Source organism: Aspergillus ochraceoroseus (genome assembly GCF_002846915.1).
Source record: "Aspergillus ochraceoroseus IBT 24754 chromosome Unknown P175scaffold_6, whole genome shotgun sequence".
Classification (NCBI taxonomy): domain Eukaryota; kingdom Fungi; phylum Ascomycota; class Eurotiomycetes; order Eurotiales; family Aspergillaceae; genus Aspergillus; species Aspergillus ochraceoroseus.
Genome location: NW_024468481.1, coordinates 1,326,151 through 1,348,123, shown reverse-complemented (window position 1 = coordinate 1,348,123; position 21,973 = coordinate 1,326,151). Strand labels below are relative to the sequence as shown.

The window sequence follows — 21,973 nt, the reverse complement described above, 5'->3', positions numbered from 1 at the left end:
TATAACTAACTATAAATTCTATCTAATATTAAAATTTAAATTAAGCTACTCTATTATCTATCCTACTAAAAAAGATATTAAGAAATTTACTAATATTATATATAAGATTTATAAATTTATTTATATTAAGATTTTATTTACTCAAGCCTATTATAAAATATAAATTAATTATTAAAAATAATCTATATATTACTATACTATAGAATAAAAAGTCTAGCTAAATACCTATAATATTTAAATACTTTACTTGTAAAAAAAATTAGATTAAAAAAATTTTAAATTATATTATATTAAAAAAATTATTAGTCTATATACTTATAAATTTAAATTATTTAAAAATATAAAAATCTATTTTATATTTAATATATTTTTACTTTATTTTACTATTAATAATTCTTTATTTAGTTAATATTCTAATTTATTATTATTTATTAAAGTAGAAGGATTAAAAGAATAAAAAGTTAAAAAAATCCTTAATTTTTAATAAGTTTATCAAGACTATAGTAAACCTAAACTATAATATATTATTAAGTAAATTAAATATAATAAGCTAATTAAAGAGCCTGTTAAATATTTAAAAAATATTTACTAATTAGTAAATAATTACTACCTTTATTATCCTAAGAAATCCTAGCTAATTTCTCTCTAGTCTTAATAAAGCTTGACCCTAAGAAGGGGGGTACTATTATAATATAAAGCTATAATACCTATCTAGTTAGATTCTACCTTGACTATCTATCTTTATTCCTATATTTAAGTTATATTATCCTTAATCCTGTTATAGCTCTTCAAGCTATGTCCTGTTTATTACCTAATACCTACTATTCTGCTGTTCTGTCTGGTTAGCTCCTAGTCAATGAATATCTGAATCCGACTCTGCCCCCTGACATTTACATTCCTGGGTGTACCTTTTGAGGACTGATAAGATAAGTACTGGGAGCTAACTTTGATACTTCTATTCAAGCTTGAACTATAGCTATACCTATCTATGTCTGGGGTCCCTAGTAGTGCCGAGTATCATGCCATTTCCAGACTATTTGTGACTCTTAGCTCTAGATTAAAAACACCCTCAAATAGCAACTGGATGAAGTCATAACAGGGCTACTCAGGATAAGTAAATGCCCCAGGGGTCAGCGGAATAAACCAAAGACTCACCAATCGCAGCCATAGTATAGGGTAGTGGGAAGAGTCTGCTAAAATAATCCACAGATGTTGAAAATCTCTGGATGCGATGATCAGATAAGATAGGAATGATACACCGTGGCCCGTGCAGTACATTCCAAAACCAACATAACATGTAATGTATCATAATTCTGCCAGCCAGGCTAGCTAACTCCTCCATCTTCAACAATCTACCCCCCCCCCCAACACACCCTAACCAAGCCCCTCACCATGGCTCTTGTATCATATTCCGACTCGGAAGCCTCGGATTCTGAGCGCGAAAACGACTCGCCCGCCCCCACCTCCGCCACAGCTAGTAAACCAGCTCCGTCGTCGTCCTCATCGAGCGCAAACTTCCACTCCATCGTCGACAAAAGCAACCCCCGCAAGATCCGCGTCGCTCTGCCGGAACTCAAGCCAGAGAACCCAGATGGCGAAGATGGCCCCACGCGGAAAAAGCCCAGGGTAGGAGGAGGAGGGGCCTTTTCTGGGTTTAATTCGTTTCTTCCAGCGCCGAAACGAACCAACGCTACCGCGGATAAAGAGAAAAAGGCGCCAGGCTCTGCGCGGAAGGTATTCAGTTTGAAAACTGGAATTGCTCCGGGGTTTGATCGGGAAGCTGATGCGGAGATGCGGAGAGATATGGCGTTTGGGGCGGGCAGAGCTGGTGGCGGTGATGATGATGATGATGATGATGAGACGATTCCCAAGGCTGGGGCTTTGCGCGGGGAGGAAGAGGCCTCAGACGCGGCGCAGCAGAATGATCGGCAAGCTGTGGACAAGAAGAAACCAGAGGAGGTTGTGTTGAAGGGTAATCCGATGATGTTTAAGCCGTTATCTGTGGGACGGACGCAACCGAAGAAGAGGAAAGTCATCGCCGCTACTCTTGCTGGGGCTTCGACTGCTTCGAAGGAGTCGACGCAAGTCGCTACAACGACTTCACAGTCTGGGGCTCCACCACCACCACCACCTCCTCCTCCTGCTCCTGCGCCGAAGCCGAAAGTTAGTCTCTTCTCTTTGTCGACGGAAGATTCTGCATCGGGTAGCACTACGCAAGCACAGGGTGGCGCTTATGAGCCCCTGGTATACACTAGGAATGAGGACGCAGCCGCAGCAGGCCCTATGCCCGAATCGGATACTGTTTCGTCGGCATCAAATCAAGGGGCAGCTCCCCAGGCACAAACGCTAGATTATATTGCTGACGATCTAAATCTCTCGCGCTCTCAACGACGCCAGCTGTTTGGTCGCAATGCGGACCCCTCCAAGTCACGCATCCTCCATTTCAATACAGACCAGGAATACGCTGCCAACCAGGCGTTGGCCCATGAAACAGATCTTGCAGCAGCCCAGCACAACCCCGTCAGGGCTATCGCTCCTGGGAAACATACGCTGCAGCAATTGGTCAACGCTGCGAGTACTCAGCGGGAAGCACTGGAGGAAAGTTTTGCATCCGGGAAACGGAACAAGAAAGAAGCAGGTGCGAAGTATGGGTGGTAGAGTATGCTGGATACCAAGAGTCCTCCTATAGGGCGTTGCATTGGTGTGGAGTTAATGAGCCTTTTTAAATTGATATTTCAGATTACCACCAGCTTGAATAAGAAATCTTAATTTCATGCACTTTTCTATCCAAATCTATACCTGAAATAACCAGAGCTATTTACATAAAAAAAAAAAAAAAACCATTGCTTTTTGTACATCAAATAAAAACACCACAATGCAATTTAAGACGATACATCAACAACCTCCGCAAACCATTGCTTCAACGCCGTAGCTAACACAGCTGGTAGTTCTCGAACATCACGCACAACAAGATAATAAGGGAATGGGAATCCCTCTATATACCTCTTCATCTTCAACTTCATTTCTCCAGTACCGCTTTCCAGATCAGGTTCAAAGCTAGCCTGGGTAAGATCGAGAATGGAGCTTCCCTTCACCGCGTCCACAATAATGAATACAATCATGATTCGTTCTTCTTGGGCCTGGCGCACAAGCCGGCTGATTGTCTCATGGTCTTCACAGATACCATCTGATATGATCAGCTCGAGCTGCCAAAGATCAGCGCCGCCGCCTGCAGGGGACTGCTTCCAGCGAGCTTCTCGGAACAGGGCAATGGAGTCCGCAATCAGTTTGCGGACGTTAGTGCCGGTTTGTTGATAACTGAAATGCTGGAATACTTGAACACCAGCGTCAGAGGAGAACGGCTTGCCAAATTCGTGCGCGACTCTAACATGCTCCTCACTTCCAAATCCGAGAACACAGAGATCCCCGACTTCGAGCATACTAAGACTCTTGGCTACCAGGGCGAGGGTCTCGAATGCCAACTGCCCGCTGCCACTCTCAAGCATCGACTTGCTATCGTCAACGGCAAGCATAATTTGATAGTTGCGTTTGGAAGGAATCGATCGGCGCATCCAGATCTTGTCGCGCTTATACTGGGAGGCGATGTATGGAATGATCCGTTTAATGTTGAGTCGCTTTCCTGTGCGGAAATCACCTCGCAGCTTTGTTGCCAGCGTGGGCGCTAGGATTAAGCGGAGCTGCTCAGTCAACGAGAGTGAAAGATCATTGGTGGCCGATTCGTACTTTGACCAGAGGCGTTGAGCTTCACCCCTTTCAGTCAGAGGAGGGAGAGTCGATGAAAGATGGATTGCGGCCAGATGTGCATCGACTTCATCCAGCTCCTCATCCTCCGCTTGCTGAACTGCTTCAGTCGAGCGTTGTTGGGTGTGCGAGTCCCCCGGAATGAGAGCTCCAGCCTTTTGTTCTTCAGCAGGAGTGCCCTCTTGGTCTACTTGCATTTCGTCTTCCAGTTTGTTATCCAGCAGATCTTGAGGTTCATCAGACGCGTCTGGCAACATTTCTTGATCGCCTGGTTTAACATCTGACTCGACCCCCTTATTCTGATCAAGGCCTTGGGCTTGGTCTTCGTTAGCCTGGCCAAGTGCCTGAGTATCAGCAACATCGTCTTGATCCGCGAGATGTTCGAAATCAGCGTCACCCATTTCAGTATCTTTGGGTAGTGGCTCGTCCTGCTCTCCATCCTCCTGCTTTGACGCGTCCATGATTTCCTTTTGCCTACGGTGCCATTGCTCGAGAACGTCACCAAGCTTCTTGAACGCCTGCAACTGAGGATCTTCTGGGTTGACATCGTTTGCGCCTCCTGCATCCCGATGTCTCTCGGTTTCTTCCCCATCTTTGGCAGCCCCCGTCTGCTGATTTGGCTCGGCAGAGGGATCCATTGAACCATCCTGCTGTTGTGCATTGCCCGATGCGCCCTTCTCCTGATTTTGATCCTGCTCGGCACCAAGTCCACCATTCACCGCTTCGCTAGGAGCCACTTCTTCTCCTGCTGCTTCATTATCGTCCCTTTGAGTGAGGAAATCGTCTGGTTGTTCTTCTTCGGCCTCTTCCCCGGGCTCCTTTGCCTCCTCGTCAGCCTCGGCCTCATTGGTCTTCTCATCCTCCCCATCCTCTCCAGTCGGATCTATTTCCTCTTCTTCTCCAGATTGCTCAGGTCCTCCCTCCTCGTCAAGGTTATCTTGTTGCATCTCATTTGTCTGCTCATCATCCATAGGGGCAAAGCCATTATCCGAGATATCGTCAAATCCGTCGTCGTCTTCAGGGCCTTCATCGTTATCCATTTCATCACCATCAAGCTGCATTTCTTCGGGCAGATCAAGAGTTTCTTGTTCTTTTGCGTGGGGATCTGTCACGTCCATATCCTCGCGACCGATGGCTTCACCCTCGTCTTCGGGTGCTTCTTCCTCTTCTTCCTCTTCGTCCTCTGCATCTTCTTCTTCGCCCTCTTTCTTCTCGTTCTCATCACCCTTTTCACCATTTTGCCGTTCTTGGGCTACTGCTTGCTGGTCAGACTCCGATACACCCTTTCCTTCCTCATTCTCGGTCTCTTTCTGGTCCTCGTCATGACTGCCATCCCACATTTTTTCATCAACTGCAGATGTGTCCAAGTCATTGACGCTGCCGACTTCCTCATCGATATCGCTGTCTTCCTCGTCGCCGCTTTCATCCTTGTCTTCTTCCTCTCCTTCCTGCTCACGAGACTCTCCTTGCAAATCCTCTTGATCCATATTTACCGCATCGGCAGAGGCATCCATATCATCTGCGGCATCTTCCTTCTGTTCCTGCTGTGCAAGCTCGGACAAGTCCTCATCGTCGCCCACATCTTTGCTGATATCCTCCGCGCCCTCACCATCACCCAAACCTGTTCCGCTTTCTAGATTTCCAGATTTGCCTTGTTCGGTAGATTCCTCATGTGGGCTGCAGAAACCTTCGGATGCAATTTGGACGAAAGACTTGCTTAGGATGTAAGACATCTTGCAGGTCTCTCTATGCACCGTGAGGAAGCGGTACACAAGATCTTGGCTGATTTGGGAGTATTTGTTCAGGATAGGCAGCAGACTGGTCATCAATGCCACTGCGAGAGGGATCCCGGAGTCGGAATGTTTGTGTACAGTCTGTAGTGTTTCTAAAACCGCATTCAGAGCTTTTGTGATGTCAGGGAGATGGACGGACTTCAGAGCCCTGGTGAAGAATTCATCGCTTCGAGACAATGACCCGGTGAAGGTAATAATGGCTGGGACCTCCTTCAACTTCTGAAGGCTAACGAGAATCTTGTCAACAGTTGCAGTGAGGCCGTTATCAAAGTCCTCGATGGCGAGAGGATGCACTTCCTGCTCAAGTTCACCTGATTCCATACTGACATTCAGCCAAGGAAGTAATTGGTCGAGAACAAATGTGAGGTCAGGACGCTCTTGGCCCCACTTAGAGATATCAGTATTCAACTGGTTGAGAGAAGACATAGCCTCGTCTAGAGTCTGTTTGTGGAGGCTAGACGTGACTCCATTAGGCAAGTCAGGTAAATTTTTGAAGGCTTTCCTTAGGCGATCGAAATTCTCTTTCCAGAGTTGCAGTCCTTTGCAGATATCCATTGAGTCGATACCGGAGAACTTGGAATGCAGTTCAATGACAGTTGCGGCCAGCCCAAGAGTTGGGACTAACCAGGAGCTTGCTGTCATTGCACCCCGTCGACCAGCCAAAAGCTGTGAGCTTGACTTGACGATAGAAGTGGCTCCGCATTTCCAGAGGTTGGTTATCTTGGCAAGTATCGATTGCAGCGACATCAAATCAGACAATGCGGGAGAAATGGCCGTTCTCTGCTTTCTGACCAGGAACAGCAAATGCTCGACTGACCCTGCACTTCTTGACACCTCCACATTACTGAGATCTTCAGAGTAGTTATGCGAGGCTTGGCGGACACGCGGAAGCAGGTCCAAAAACCTATGGAAATAGATATCACAGTTTCCAATCAGTGGGCTTAGTGCAGTGTTAGCTACAAGAGCTGGACTAGTCGCAAGAACCTGAGCAACAGATGCCTGAGATTCTGTCAGATTTGTGCTAGCATTTCGCTTGACCCCCATTTCAAATAATTGCTTCAGGGTTTCCGCGTAGAAACGGCGTTTCTGAGCCTTGAGATGTTGCACGTTTGACTTATTCTCTTCAGTGAGGATTTTTGGTGTCTGTGATCTAAACTCTTTGATGCTCTCAATGAAGAATTGCACAAAACCACTCAAGTCTTCTGCAATATCGAAATCGGTGGAAATGGACGCATACATATGCATCATATTGCTCGTAGTTCCGTCCGGGTTCCTAAATCTAGGAGGACGGTTGGACCAGATTTGTCCATCCTTTTCACATAAGGCAAGGGCTTCGGGAATACTTGTACAAGGGGTGGTCGTATCATTTCCAGCAGGGTTCGAATCTTCCTCTTTTTCAGGCATGTCTTGACTGAGAATTTGTTGCGCGGGTTCAGCCAAAATTGCACGATATTTGCGAACGAGTTTGAACAATTTCACATGGGAACGGCGGGCGCTCTCTTTCAGTGCGACAATGTTAGTGTCCTTCCAGCTGGCCAGCTGTATCTGGTCCTTTATATCTTTCTCCAGCGCAGAGCGTCTCTCAGTTAAAAGTTTGCAGACCAAGGGTTCAAACTGGCTGTGATGTTGCATGAAGTTGTCTAGTGCGGATACAAGTTGTTTGAGGGCTGGGAAGTCTTGAACGTAGAGAAATAGAAGAGAGCGGAAGTTTTTAATCAACCGAAGGCGCTCACTGTACTGGCCTACAGTAGTTGACTGGAAGAATTGCTCCAATGTAGCAATAACGTCTCGAACATGATCGCCAAGATCTTCTTCTCCGGCCTCCGCGATTTGGATCGGTGCACGAATAAGGGCCTCAAAAGCGATGAACCACCACGAGCTCACATCTCGGTCACACTTCTCTTTCTCAAGGTCCAGGAGTTTGGCCCAGGTTGACAGCTCGAGTCGGCGCCATGATATGATCATATTCGTGATTTCATCATAGAACGAAGCAGCTGAGTACTCCCGACTTGCTACAAGCTGCCATTCGTGAACGAGCGAATGAAGCTTTTCCAATTTTGTGAGGAACTTTGCCACAGGCTCCGTGTGCTTGAATTGATAAATCTCTTTGCAATAGAGAATGACGTCTGCCGGAACTGCATGATCAGGCCAGGCCTTCTGTATCTGAGCAAACCGGGATTGCACAGAGCGGGTTAAGGACAGAAGCTTTTTAGCTTCTGTCAGGTTTTGGTCTGTGTAGAAGTTGTAGTTTTTGCCACTGCCGGTTGATTGCCCGTCGAGGTCATCCTTGAGAAGCAAGAAGATGCTAGACATCTGCTCCTTAGGATGTACTTGGGACGAGAATAATTTGTTCTCCGACCATAATGATCCTACGAATAAAGCAGAGCTCTTGACATATTCTGAAAAAACTCGTCCGCGGTCCTCAAATTCGAAAAGCTTGGCATGGAGTGCTGCAAGACGTACAGAGATGGCTTTCGGGTCAATCTTGTCTGCATGGGTGGCTTCTTCATCGCTGCCATCGTCGTATGTCGGGAAGAGCTCATGTAGTTCGTTTTCGTCAACTTCTTCACTGTCTTCCCAAGAACCCTTATAATGATACAATTCGTTCTTGCGGGCTTCTTCCTCCTGGTCGTCCTTAAGTTTTGCCTTCCATAACAAATGGAAATGTTCGACTATTCGGCGCAGAGACTCACGGCCGCCTTTGGTGTAAAGCACTCCGGGCTCTATGTTCTCCGCCACCTTGAGGGAAGACAGTTCATGGAACATTAGCTCTAATGCGTGTTTCGAATTCGAGCCCATGAGTTCTTCTTCCGGTACTGAAGGGGCCTGAACAAAACCTCCAAGGAACGGCGTACGTCCGCAGATAGTTCGGATGCATACCACATCATTTGTTTCACTGAAGGAGGCAGTGCCCATTGAAAGACCAAGGTCTAGAAGCTGCAGGAAATGAACTACAAGAATAGTGATATCGTCGTAGGATCTGTAGTTCGTGCTCAAACGTCGACTTAGTTGGTGAATATTATCACGCAATAAATTCCTCATACGTTCGTTTTCCGGACTGTTTTCTGTTGCGTTAATCAGCTTTTCGGGATTCCTCTCAAGTACTGATTTGATCAGACTCGAGAACTCTCCATGGAGAATTCCGATTTCAGAGGATGCTGGGCGGGTGACGGAAGACGGTGGAGGAGCTGAACCCAAGCTTCGCAATTCTTGCTGTACAAGCTCCTTCCGTGTATTCGTGGACTTTCCAGAGAATCCTTCTTCGAACGATGAGAGAGCATTCGCCTTAGATGTAAGCTCCGTCACACGCTCATCATAACGTTTTCTCTGCACCACCAGACGTAATGATGGATCAAATGGCTTGTCGGGGACAAAAAGCCACAAAAGGGTAACAGCAAACTGGACGAGAGCACTAGCTATTTGTTCAGTAGCCACCCTCCCATGCACCGGTGTTGTCACCAATGTTGTAATAAGCTCTGGGAGCGCTTTATCTGCAATAACTCTGAAGTAATGGTTATCGGGCAATCCATCTATGAGGCGGATGTTTGGCACGGAGATGTTAGCTGGCACATTTTGCCCTCCAATCGCGGGGAGGAAATTAATCAGTTGCTCAAAAGTAGCCGGATCGAAAAAGGCTTGGTGAGTTTGTACAAGCTCAACAGCAAGTTTCAGTAGCATTTGTCGAAGGAGCTTTAGCTGATCCATAGAAATTTCCTGACTCGTCAAAGATAGCGCTCGAGAAAGCGTTTGCTTCTCTTCCTCCAACGCGTCCATTTGTCCCAGACTTGCTCGGTTCACGAAGGCTAATTTGTACAACAATGACAAAGACAGTGTACCATTAACGGCAGTGCCAGTACCCGAGGCTCGTTGGAATCCCGAGAACAGCGAAAGTCTGTTGAGGATATCAGGAACGCGACTTTGCAAGTTTGACCCGTTTAAAGGTTTTGCGGGACGCCCAGCCAATAAAGCTGATAGGGATTGAATGGCGTATTTGGAACTTCTGGTGTTTTGAGGGGATACAATATCGTGATATTGGCACAATACTTCGAATTCGTTGGAGAAGTAAGGGCTTTGGGTGAGGTCGGATTCTTGCACAGAACCCGCCAGTTCGACTACAGTTTGTTTGATGCCCTGGAAAAAGTAAGCATATAATACATCATAAGATAATATAAAAAATCAAGCCAACTTACCTGGACAAGCTCATCCCCATTCGCACCATCCAAAAGTATGTGTCTTTGAGCATCGACCAAAGAGCTGCGTAATTGGCTCAGCTGAGACAGGTTCAAACGCGTTTTAGTCGCGATTTGCATGAACTCGAATGCGACCTTCTCCAGATCCAATAAACATTTCAACTGATTCTGAGTCGCTGCAGTTGCTGGTCTCCATGACTCCCACAACTGTTGCATACCAAGACCTGTTGTGAGGGCCCAGTTCTCCTGGAACCGGTCTAGGGCTTGACATAAAGCAAAAGCCAGTGGCTGGAAAACACTACTCGAATCCAGGAGGGAGGAGCATAGCTCCCTGCCCAGTTGGAGATATATTTGAAATTCTCCCTGATCCAGTTCAGTAGCCGCAGTGATCCTTAGAATATCCGCGCAAAAACTAATAACTTCACGAAGAGAAGGCACTAGATCAACAGCTTGAATGTTTTCGTCATTCAGCTGCTGGATGAAATCATAGACGGCCTGCCCGCAGTCAGATATGAAGGCGGCAACCGGTTGGGTGGAATCCTTCATCAACGAGGGTATGCGCCCTGACGCCAGAGAACGCTCCAAGCGGCTCATTTGACTTGGTTTAAGGAGTTTGGCGGATGAATCTGCATTTAACAAAGCTTGTTTAATACGATGGAGATCGAGCTTAGACTCTTGCAGCTGAGCTAACATTATAATGAAATTCAACGGCACGTGCTGGCCGAGCACCAAAGCGAGTGGCTCATTGACTAGAGGATGCAGAGGTTGTAGGTGGCCCTGGATGTTGAATGAAGCGCCCCCTAACTCGATGGTCTTCTGAATGTGGCGGAAAGGCTGGAAGGACTGATTATCGTGTATTACGGATGCATACCGATCCATCGTTCTGGAAAATTGGTCTGGGAAATCTGAAGCGTACGGCGAAACCAGATGCTGTGACCGTTGGAGGTACGCCAAGTCTGCAACCGAAAGATGGTCCACGCGAGCCTCCAAAGACTCTGACGGCTCTCCGAAAGCAATGGAAGAACCAGTATCCCAAAGTGACCGAAGGCGGTACAAAGAAGACTGGCAGGTGTAAGATGGCATAAGGGGGCTTTCAAAAGTGCTGTCTTCCTGGGGCAAGAAGCATATCTCCACACAGCGATTCCGCATGGCGCGAGATAACTCTCCGTTGCGAGGATCCATCGTGAAGAAAAGCCTGAAGTTTGGATGTGGCCGAATAACCCTCGCATTCCCATCCTCAGTGCGCTGCTCATTAAGAATCAGCTCTCCATTCGGCTCGGTCAATGAGTTGAGCCTGTCAAGAACGGATGGGTTACACAAATTGGCATTATCGAGAATAACCCAATCCCCACTCTGGACAGCCTGGGTCAGAACACCTTCAGTCCACTCAAAACCGACTTTGATATGTTCCGACTGCTTTATAGCCTTCAGCAGGGCCTGTGCGCGCGTGAGCAGTTTCTCGAGGTTATTATGGGGATAGTGCTGATAAATTCTTTCCAAAGATGTACATATTATGTCAACAGATACATCTGAGCCCTGTAATTGCTCATAGAGCTCGAGGAAGAAAGAAATTTCTTTAGGAGTGCCATCCAGTGGGTAGGCAGATATGAAATGTTGTCGAACAAACAAGGAAGCGTCGTAGACAAGAGAGGAGACTTCTCTATTGTGGTCAATTTGTTCAAAACCTCCCACTAAGTCCATCGTATCAGTATCAGCGCTCAGCGCCAATTCAACTAAATTCGCCCCGTTGATTGCTGCGAGCTTCCTTATCAGGGTTGTTTTGCCACAACCGGACGCACCAACCAAGATGCTAGGCCATGCCTGTTCGATGCAAAGCATTAATGACTCCAAAATTGGGAGGTCTCTAGGAAGTATCTTGATGTGCGGTATATGCATATGTTGAAGTATCAAGTCCCTGCGCATAACTCCAAGCCCTACTTGCATGTACTCCGGCGTCATGTTGTGGTAGTAGCTTTTGGTGATTACCGGAACATCCCTAAAGACTCGTTGATAGATTTGGCAAACTCTGTCTCTGTCCTCTTGGCATCTAAACCGTTGAGAGATGATGATATCAAGGAAATCCTTCGTATTTATCTGCAAGGTCCCCCGATCTGCTAGCTGAAGCCATCTTTGGATATCGCGTAGATTGACCTCCCAAGGGCCGCCGAGGACGCCAAGCTTCCGGTCTTGGGTAATTGCCACATTCAACAGAGAGACGAAGTCAACAAGCCGTTCGGTCTGCAGAGAGGGGCTTCCGGGGAAAAGTTTTGCACATATACGCTTTAAGTCAGTGTCAGTAAAACTGTCAGCATATACCACCGTAAACCGATTGACGAATGATGCAGGAAGACCCTTTCGTCCTCCTCCCTGGTGATGAGGGTTTTGTGCAGCAAACAGGGCAAAGTCGGGATGCCGTTTAAATGTTTGGTCAAGTTCCGCAACATAGACCATCTGTCGGTGATCTAAACAAGCGTTCAGACCCTCAAGGACGGACTGAGAGGCTAGATTCATTTCGTCCAACAGAACCCAATCACCCCGTTGCATTGCTTGGAGGAAAGGAGCATCGCGCCAAGTAAACTGGCCAACATCACCCCCTTCCACAGGTACATCGGATCCAAATAGATCCGTGAGATCTGTTTGTTCTGATAGATTGATTCGCGTAAGGGGCTTGCCGAGGGCTTTAGCAATAGCAGTCACTAGTGTAGTCTTCCCAACACCTGGGCTACCTTCAAGGAGGATAGGCTTCGATAATTGTAGACCGCGAGCAATCCGCACTGAGTTAGCGATTGTTGTAGGAGCATCCATAATAAACTGAGTATTAGGCTGGGTATCCCCATTCATTGCAAGTTGAAAAGGCCCAACGCACAAGAACCCGCCTTCAGTATTGATGACTGACTTTTGCAAGTAAATGCTAGAAGCATCTACATGAAATAGCTCATGGAGTTTATCCAGGCACAGTTGACGATTGCCCTTGAGATTGTGTAATGTTGTTGCTAGCATTGCTGCAGGGTTGGCTCCCAATGTGTCGATGAAGACCATAGCAGCGCCCTGCACCACAGCAAACATAGGGTCAGAGCCGTGGCATTTGTTAACAAATTCAACCCAGCCTAAGAGATCACGAATAGATAGAGAGTTGGTGGAAGAATTCTGGAAAATTTGCTTGAACCATTTCGCGAATTGCAGCATCGCCTGAGGGATGTGCTTTAACTCTGGCTGGAGTTTCGTCCGGAGAATAGGAAGAATGTCCTCGTCCTCGGACAGCTGAGGGGCCCAAATTTCAGTCATTCGATTTCGCAGAGCGGCAGAAAGCTCACGTTTGCCATAGTCTCCTCCAGGATTCATTGTAGAGAGGAACTGAAAACCGCTGTCCGCTACAACCATGGAGTTGATTGGGCCTTTTTCTGCCAAAAGTATCGACCTATGAGGCTCTAGGACACTATTAAGTCGCTCCAACACCGAGTCATCGGCAAGAGAAATTTCATCCAGAAGGAAGAACTGCCCTGTTTTCATAGCAGTGATCAAGCTCCCATCTGTCCATTCAAATAGAGCATTTAAACGCGTGGTGTTTTTCTCAATTCTTTGAATCAATTCGGGGCTCGATGCTTGCCGCTGATCGGGGGTAAGGCTATGAAAGCTTTGCTTTAGCTCCTCAAGAGTCTTTGAATCTCCGCCAGATTCTCGTAGTACTGTTCTTAGATCCTCGAGCAACATATCTTCAAGGGCAGCTCTATTCCGCACAGGCCGTTGAGCACCTATAAGGTCTCCAGTCTCCAGGTTAACATGTGCGTTCACGATGAATAGTTGCTTCCGGTAGACATCTGAAACCGCTTGACAAAGCTGGGTCTTTCCACAACCTGTTTCTCCTACAAGTAGAACAGGCTCGTTGTTTTCGAGTGCCGTTGAAACTAAAATGAAAAGCCTTCTCATCGCCCTTGTCCAAACAATCCCAGGAGCGAGCTGTCTTAGATTCGGCGCACGTCTGTCCATTTCAGAAATGCCGTAGATGCTGTCTTCATCGATGGATACCTTCATAACCTCTTCAATCACACCCTTCACCGCGGCTCTCTCCTGTGGGTTCCGCACTCTTTCTGCGAGGAGCATAAATCCGTTGATTGCCAGCTGCTCCCGATCATCAGCTCGTCGAAGAGCCCATCGAAACAGATCACGCAAAGTAGCGAAGCTGTTTTTCTGCTCAAACAGTCTGTTCGATTGTCGTAATAGGGAGAGTTTTCGGTAGACAGACACTATTCTAGTACAGAAAGAAGGGGCTATTTGCGATCTCTCTTTGAGAATAAATTCAAGCTCGCTTTCCGGGATATCATCAAAGTGGAGCTCCAGGAAACGATTCCGAAAAGCACGAGATAGAACTTTTCGGCCTCCATACAAGCCAGCAGGATTTTGAGTTGCAAACAGCATGAAATTCGGATGTGGGCGAACCACCTCTTGGGTTTCTGGGATAAACAATTCACGGTTATCGTCTAGCAGTCGATTTAGGGCTTCTAAAACATCTGACGGTGCCAGGTTTAGTTCGTCCAGAACAATCCAATATCCGTTTCGCAACGCCTCTACCAGTATCCCCTCTTGGTAACGAAGAGTTCCATCATCATCAGATACGTAAGACCCCAAATATTCTTGAAGGTCAGTATGCTCATGGTTGTTGATACGAACGAATTTGTTTCCAGAGACCTTTGCAAGGTATTCAATCATGCTTGTTTTTCCTGCGGAAGTTGGGCCTTGAAGCAAAACTGGGAATCGGCGAGTCGAACTTGCTCTCACAAGATTCCTGAGATTCTTCTCGATGAAGGGTGTTATGATATAATGGGGTTGCTCCTCAGGAACTAAATGACCCTTGCGCATCCAGTAATGTTTAAACTGCACATAATCACTACCGTCGGTTGGAGGCTTAGGTGTCTGTCCAAGCAGTGCCCGGATGTTCTTCACATTGCTTAGGATGTGCCTCTCGAGCAATGGTATTAGGATTCTCTCCGATTCCCGACTTAAGACTGTTAAGAAACTCATAGAAAATCCCTCAAACATTGCTCGACGTAGTCCGTATATGTGGGCATGGTCAGCCGCATAGATCAGCGCACGGACAAGTGTTCTTATGCTAAAGTGCGGGCGTTGTCCGGCACCATCTGTGAGCTTGTTCTCGTTGCTGAGTTTCTTCGTTTCCATATACAGTTGCGCAAGATCCGGCACAGCCCTGGAGTCACTTAGGATCAAGTCTCCTAGGTACTTCCTAATCAACGACAGCAAATCGTCCAATTCGGTATCTGGTGAGTGCACATATAGTTCAGTAAATCGGGAGCGAAGACCCGGGGGGAGGTCCTTTTTCCCAGCATCGGTGGCGGGATTCATGGCACCAAATATGCGGAAATCCGGGTGGCCAAAGACACGTTCCACCTCGCCTGCTTCGGAAAGGAGAACAGAGGGCGATCCTTCGCTCCCATGATGTAGAAGACTCGCTATATTTTCAAGAGTATCAGGCGAGGCTAGGTTGATTTCATCGAGAAGAACCCATTCGCCGTTCCGTAGTGCTCGGACTATCTTACCCTGAACAAAGGCAAATGCGAATTTCGCATCGCCCTGAGATACCTGGGCTTCAAAATCATGCAACTGTGCAGCAAATCTTTCCCACCTTTGTCGCAGGTACTGATACTTTGGGGAGTCCAGCTTTCTTTTCTTGGAGGGTTGCTCTCCTTCATCTCCCTTGGAAGAACCATTGGTGGATTTAAAAACACCTTCAGCTAACCGAACAGCTTCATGCCAGTGATTGACTAGGCGCACCCAGTTACCATTAGCGACACTCTTGGCTACTGATGACAGGAATTTTAGGTTTTTCTTCGCCGAGAATGTCAACTCGAACAATGAATTGAACTCGTCAAACATTGGGATAGCCATTGTGCGGATATTGACAGGTTTGAATCCGCCCAGCAAGTCAGTGCTTTCGCTTTGCTGCGACAAATTGACGACAGTGAGTTTCTGCCGCATTAACGTCGCCAGCTGCTGGATTACGGTGGTCTTGCCGATACCCGTTTCTCCAACAAGGAGCACGGGTTCCGCCATTTGAGCAGCTGCAGCGACTTGCTCCATTAACTTCAAGGCAGCCCTTGTCGTAGCAAAACGAGAGGATGCGGCCGTCAGCTTCATGGCCGAACCAGCTGGGATCTTGATTTTGCGGCAAGTTTCCCTTCCAAGGGTCAAACTGTTACCATGGTCGAGAATTGCAGGTGTTCGTTCGCGGAGGGAAAACTGCGCACGCTGCGGCGAAATCTGAAGTGCTTCTGCAACAACCAAAGCGAGCGAATCCGCCAAAGTACTTTCGGGGAGATATCTAAGAAACACGTCCACAATATCCAAAAAGATTTCATCTTCAGTGCTTTCAGGAGTAGCTTCGTAGCCTGTCTTTATCCCTAGTCGTTGAAGCCGCTGGTGCATTCTGCTGCAAACCTTGATTAGGTCTCTCAAACCTGGGGTTCGACCTTGGGAGCTCTTGATTGCGAGACTTCCATGAAAGGAAGAACAAAGTCTCTGGTAGACGTTTATAATAGTTGGAACACGAGACTGGAGCAGTGGAAACGTATGCGCAATCACTTCCTCAACCTCGTCTATCATGAGCGAGTCTATCTGTACTCTTTGCCAGAGTCTGCTCCCAAGGATAGTCGTACTCGGTGCCACTTCTTCTCCTGCGATATTGTAGGAAGACTTCATCGTTGCGATTATCTTAAACCCCTCAGCACATTTAATTCGCTCTCGCCGACTCGCGATAGTTAACTCCCCTTTTTCGATAATTGGCAGGATAAGGCCAATAACTTCCGAGGGGGCCCGATCTAAGTCCTCGATTAAAATCCACCGACCTTCTCTTGCAGCCTTTGTCAAAACACCCGGCTGCCAGGAAAAGCTTCCCGTATTCGGAGATGTTGAATACATGCCAAGAAGACTTTTAGCGTCCGTCTGTTCGTTCAAGTGAAGTGTTACCATGGATTCCGACTGTCCCATGATCGCTGCGGCATCATTAATCAAGGACGTCTTTCCCGAGTTCGGCAAACCGACAAGTAGAATGGGTTTGGATGTAATCAAAGCGGATGCTATCCGTCGCAAGTTTTCCACAGCCGTGGGCGTTTTCACAATTGAGGAGGGCGAGAGCGAAGCATCATTCTGTCGTGGAATCAACACGCCGCAAACATCAGCGGTTCGAACAGTGAAATAATCCCGCAGTTCCCCTATTTGTTCCAGGCTCTCGGAAAGTATCCGTGTAGCCCTCCCGGTCTGGAGCTGCTTCTCTATAGCATCCCATCGACGCTCTTCCCATAACCCAAGGCAACGGTAATCAATGGTGATCCCCTCCCATTCTCCCTCAATCAAATCATCTGCACAGTGTGTCCATGTAATCCTGTCCGTAGCAGAATCGGCTGCGCGCATATATAAAGAGAAACATCGTATCGCTAGGTATCTTACGGATAGATCGCGGTGTCGAAACAGGGTTTGCAGCTGTGATGGAGCAATTGCGGGCGAGAAGGTCTCTAGATCAAACGAGAGCAGCCGGAAAATAGCTAGGAGCAAGTTGCGGATCGTAGAATCGTCTATTTGCAAAAGAGTCAATTCATTAGACGCAGCCAAAGCCGATAGAGGTCCAGCCCGAGACATGGCATATTGGCTTGCGAAAGATCGTAGATGCGGTGCCAGTGGCAAGATGCGTGAAAATGCGGAGATAACTTCTACATGGTCGACACTGGTCTCTGGAAGAATCCATCGTGCAGCTAGGTCCACAAAAATCGGTTCGTATATGTAGAAAAACTTCTCAGTGTACCCTTTTCTCGACGCGCCAACCGCAAGCGCATTCAGGTACTGTGTCCCAGAAGCTGTGCGAATGAGGGCCGCAATCTCATTCGGAAGCTGTTCAAGGAGTTGGGACTCATTAAAGGTCCCCTCGTAGGCAGGTTTGGCATCCATGCTGAACCCTGCCGCCAATGGAACTCCTTCGATGAATGAATGAAAGACGAAAAACCCGTCGTGACTTTTGCCCGCACCAACTTTTTTTTTCGCTATCTTTTTTCTGCCGGCATATTGTGGCACGTTCCCCCACAACTCTTTTCACCGCCCTTATCTAAGCACGGAGCTTTGCGCCACACCCCGATGGTTATACTCGCTGGAGATGGGATCTGGGTCTGAATGATAACTGGTTCAGGAACCACGGCCATGGTCACCTTTTTCTGTGACTTGACATTTCCGTATGATTCGCCATGCCAATGATGCAACCTGGGTCAGAATCTGAATCCCAGTCACCTTCTCCCGAGTCATGGAACAACACCAGCCGGTTCCCGCGTCATCGCGGTAGCCTTTCACGACAAGCGCAAGAACCAACCGAGCCTATGACCGGCAGTCTTCGGGAACCGTAAGTTATATATGCCATGAGACTATTGACCAAGCTCTAATCCCCGTCTTTCTAAAAGAATCTCCTTTAAACGGAAGCATAAACAACGTTCAGGGTTCAGTCTATCCAACATCTTCTCGAGTGACTCCTCTCGTAATGGGAGTTTTGGCCCTTCTACGTTGCGCAATGGGCAGGGCCCACAGGGCAGACCGCGAGCGAGAAGTGAGGTGATCCGAGGTCATGGAAATCTAAACGTACCGAAAGAAGGCGGCCTGCTGGATTGGTATGTGGAAGGCCCAGGGCGTCGGGTAGGCTACGACGATTTTACAGCCATCGATTGGATTTTTGAATACACAAAAGAACGTCAAAGAAAGAGGGTATTGTCTGCTAGTGGACAAGGCATTTTTGGTTATGCACGCAAGCTTCTCGATGCTAGTAATGTTTGGTTAGTCCTGATCGCTACGGGAATATCAGTTGGAATCATCGCGGCTTTCATTGATATTGTAAGCGACTGGCTAGGCGATATCAAGACTGGATATTGCAAGAACGGTCAGGGGGGAGGGAAATTTTATTTGAACCGAAGCTTTTGTTGTTGGGGCCATGAAGAAGGTATGCGCTGCCCTTGGTTAGAGCTAGTGGTATACGGGTCGCGATACTAATTTGTTCATCAAAGATCCCTCTCATTGCTTGGACTGGACGCCGTGGGGGAAGGCTCTGGGAGCTAATTCTTCTGGCGGGGTCTTCGCCGTGGAATATATCTTTTATATCCTTTTCTCCGTCAGTTCCCCTACTTTCTCATTTATTCGGTTTCGTCCCTCTAATCCCAGGATCAGGTTTTGTTTGCTGTATGTGCATGCATATTAGTTAGGAACTATGCCATCTATGCTCGGCATAGTGGAATTCCTGAAATCAAAACGGTCCTAGGCGGCTTTGTGATAAGGCACTTTATGGGGCCCTGGACACTTGCGATTAAGTCACTCGGCCTGGTAAGTTATCCATTAATTGCACAAATGATCTACATCTAACTCCCCAACCGTGTCTATCCGTTGCATCTGGTATGTGGCTGGGTAAGGAAGGCCCGCTAGTCCATGTTGCTTGTTGCTGCGCAAGCGTGATCATGAAGGCATTTGACAGTCTCAATAGTAACGAAGGTACTTATTACTCAGTGGTCCCTTCCTATTTCGCGGCCTTCACTAATTTCGTACCTAAGCGAGGAAACGGGAGGTTCTTTCCGCTGCGGCCGCCGCTGGAATATCTGTTGCATTTGGCGCACCAATTGGAGGTGTTTTGTTTAGCTTGGAGGTATATATTGTCATATTAGTCTTTTGTGCTGGGCTGACATGAGTACTTTCTAGCAACTCTCATATTATTTCCCTGACAAAGCAATGTGGCAGAGCTTTGTGTGTGCAATGGTAGCAGCTGTCACTTTGCAGGCGCTTAATCCCTTCCGCACAGGAAATATTGTCCTCTACGAGGTCAAGTACACTCGTGGATGGCATCGTTTTGAGATGATTCCCTTTATAACACTTGGTATTGTAGGAGGTCTTTACGGGGCATTTCTCATTCGCTTGAATATGAGAGTTACAAGGTGGAGGCGATCTCGGAGCTTCTCCCAGCCAGTCTTAGAAGTTGTGCTTGTTGCCCTTCTAAGTGCCTTGATAAACTTCCCGAGCCTCTTTATGAGGGCACAAAACTCCGAACTTGTCCATTCCCTCTTTGCTGAATGCGGCTCCGCAACCCCTGACCCTTTCGGCCTCTGCAAAACGGGGGCCGCTTCGGCCACTACAGTAGCTTTATTGCTAGTAGCTGCGCTTCTTGGCTTTTTGCTCGCGTCAGTAACCTTTGGATTGGATATTCCTGCCGGTATTATCCTTCCCTCCTTTGCAATTGGCGCTTGTTATGGCCGCGCGTTGGGCACAGCTTTCAAAATGTGGCAGGATGCATATCCGAACTTTTTCCTATTTGGAAACTGCGAACCAGATATTCCTTGTGTGACTCCGGGGCTCTATGCAATCATTGGTGCAGCTTCTGCCCTTGGCGGCGCTACACGAATGACGGTATCCATTGTGGTTATTATGTTTGAGCTAACGGGTGCTTTGACCTACGTTATTCCCATTATGATCGCCGTGATGCTGTCGAAATGGTGCGGCGATATTTTTGGAAAGCGCGGCATCTATGAGTCGTGGATCCATCTAAATGAATACCCGTTCCTCGACCACCGTGATGACACTGCTCCTCCTGATGTGCCCGCCCACACCGTTATGACTAAGGTAGACGATATTACTGTCATTACCGCCGTTGGTCATACAATCGGCTCGTTGCGCAACCTGCTTCAGACTACTTCATACCGGGGATTTCCTGTCGTTAGCGGCACTTCGATCCCCGTTCTTCTCGGTTACATTTCGCGTAGCGAACTTTCTTTCGCTTTGAAATCCCCGACATCGCCTTCAGACCAAGAGCTGTCTAATACCACCCAGGTCTTCTTTACACACCAACCATTCGCGGACCCAATGGACACGCTAGACCTCCGGCCTTGGATGGATCAAACACCTATCACTCTGAATAGCGGTACGACGTTTCTCATTGTGCTACGAATGTTCCAAAGACTTGGCCTCCGCTATGTGTTATTTTCGGACAAGGGTGTTCTCCAGGGACTGTTAACGAAGAAAGACGTTTGGTCTGTTGTCAACGACCCTGCGTCCTATAGAAGTGATTGGTCTAGAGAAGATCCTTTCCATGAAGGACAAGCGTCCGAAGAAGTCGGGCTTCTTGAAGATGACGATGCAACAAGCCTTGTTAGTCCAATTGAGAGGGGCCAGACACTTTAGTGCACCCAATATAACGGTGTATTAGATGAGTTCATCTTCCTAGCAGACAACACTGGGATTGCTGCAGTCTTTTTTGGATCTATGGTATTACATTTGCTCGAATCTGTTCTTTTTGTTTACTTTTGGTTAGAATCGGCGTACTTTCATGTGATGATATTTCTTAACTTTTCAAATGTTTAGACGTTATCTACTAATATGCACATTTACCAGAGTGTGATATCTACACATCTATAGAATATGACCTGGCATTTCGTCCCTTCAAACCAAATAATCCACCCCCTCGGCCTGCACTTTTGGTATTTTGCGTCGCTCTATCCCATCCTGAATGAAGCAGTAACAAGAAGACATTGAGAGAAGTGTCGCCTAGAACCTTGTTCCACTGACATTCTTTACGCCTTGGTCAAGCTGGCTTGCAATCACAGTTGCTTCTCTCACAGGTCCGCAAGACCGCCTCGAACTGTGTTGTCCTCTAACACAAGCAGTCCCCCAACCGTGCAACTCCGAAATCTTCTCTTTAATTTGGGCCGGTTGCTCCCCGCTTAGTCCCATCGCAGATGCGCCTCAGATTGTCACAGTAGCTCTAATCAATGGACTGTGTTAGGGTTACCACAGGTTTATTCGCGGTTGTGGAGGAGCTGCTATCCTGTACTTCAGAGAGGGATACAAGGATACCACATCGAATTGCCGGACATAATGAGGAACACCCTCTTCAGTATGAATTGCCTCATACCACACAGTCCAGAAATGAAATAGGTATTGCCCGTTCGGCTGCCGCGAAGACTTGGTCGCCAGATGTCATCTCAAACGAAGCAAAATTCGGAAAGCCTATGGGAGGTATTTCAGGTGATTTGAATAAACCCCTATGCAAATGCACTACGAAAGAAGAAAATATACAGACTCTTATTAAGAAAAGTACAAGTAACAGTTAACTGGGCCTTTGGGCAAGAGTACATATATATAGAATGCCGGCAGTCTTACCGCCCGCGTAGATGTCGACCCCACACTTTCTGCCCGCAGAATGCCTCA

The 21,973-nt window shown here is 47.3% G+C and overlaps 3 protein-coding genes across 3 annotated transcripts; 2 read left to right on the top strand and 1 right to left on the bottom strand.

Moving 5' to 3' along the window:
- Positions 1–1,357: 1,357 nt before the first annotated feature.
- P175DRAFT_0503009 (PRCC domain-containing protein) lies at positions 1,358–2,784 on the top strand. The gene has a single exon (XM_040897528.1). The coding sequence runs from the start codon at positions 1,393–1,395 to the stop codon at positions 2,656–2,658; it is 1,266 nt and encodes a 421-aa protein (XP_040750865.1). The 5' UTR covers positions 1,358–1,392; the 3' UTR covers positions 2,659–2,784.
- Positions 2,785–2,808: 24 nt separating this feature from the next.
- Positions 2,809–17,722, bottom strand: P175DRAFT_0462354 (AAA family ATPase midasin). Its single transcript, XM_040894789.1, has 2 exons — positions 9,746–17,722; positions 2,809–9,686 (listed from the first exon to the last, which is right to left on the bottom strand). Exons 1-2 carry the CDS (start codon positions 17,696–17,698, stop codon positions 2,883–2,885), a joined length of 14,757 nt encoding a protein of 4,918 aa, XP_040750864.1. The 5' UTR covers positions 17,699–17,722; the 3' UTR covers positions 2,809–2,882.
- Positions 17,723–17,915: 193 nt separating this feature from the next.
- Positions 17,916–21,203, top strand: P175DRAFT_0517738 (chloride channel protein). The gene is made up of 7 exons (XM_040899003.1): positions 17,916–18,140; positions 18,199–18,728; positions 18,793–18,896; positions 18,953–19,105; positions 19,156–19,270; positions 19,330–19,421; positions 19,475–21,203. The coding sequence occupies exons 1-7, from the start codon at positions 17,989–17,991 to the stop codon at positions 20,945–20,947; spliced, it is 2,619 nt and encodes an 872-aa protein (XP_040750863.1). The 5' UTR covers positions 17,916–17,988; the 3' UTR covers positions 20,948–21,203.
- Positions 21,204–21,973: the final 770 nt, after the last annotated feature.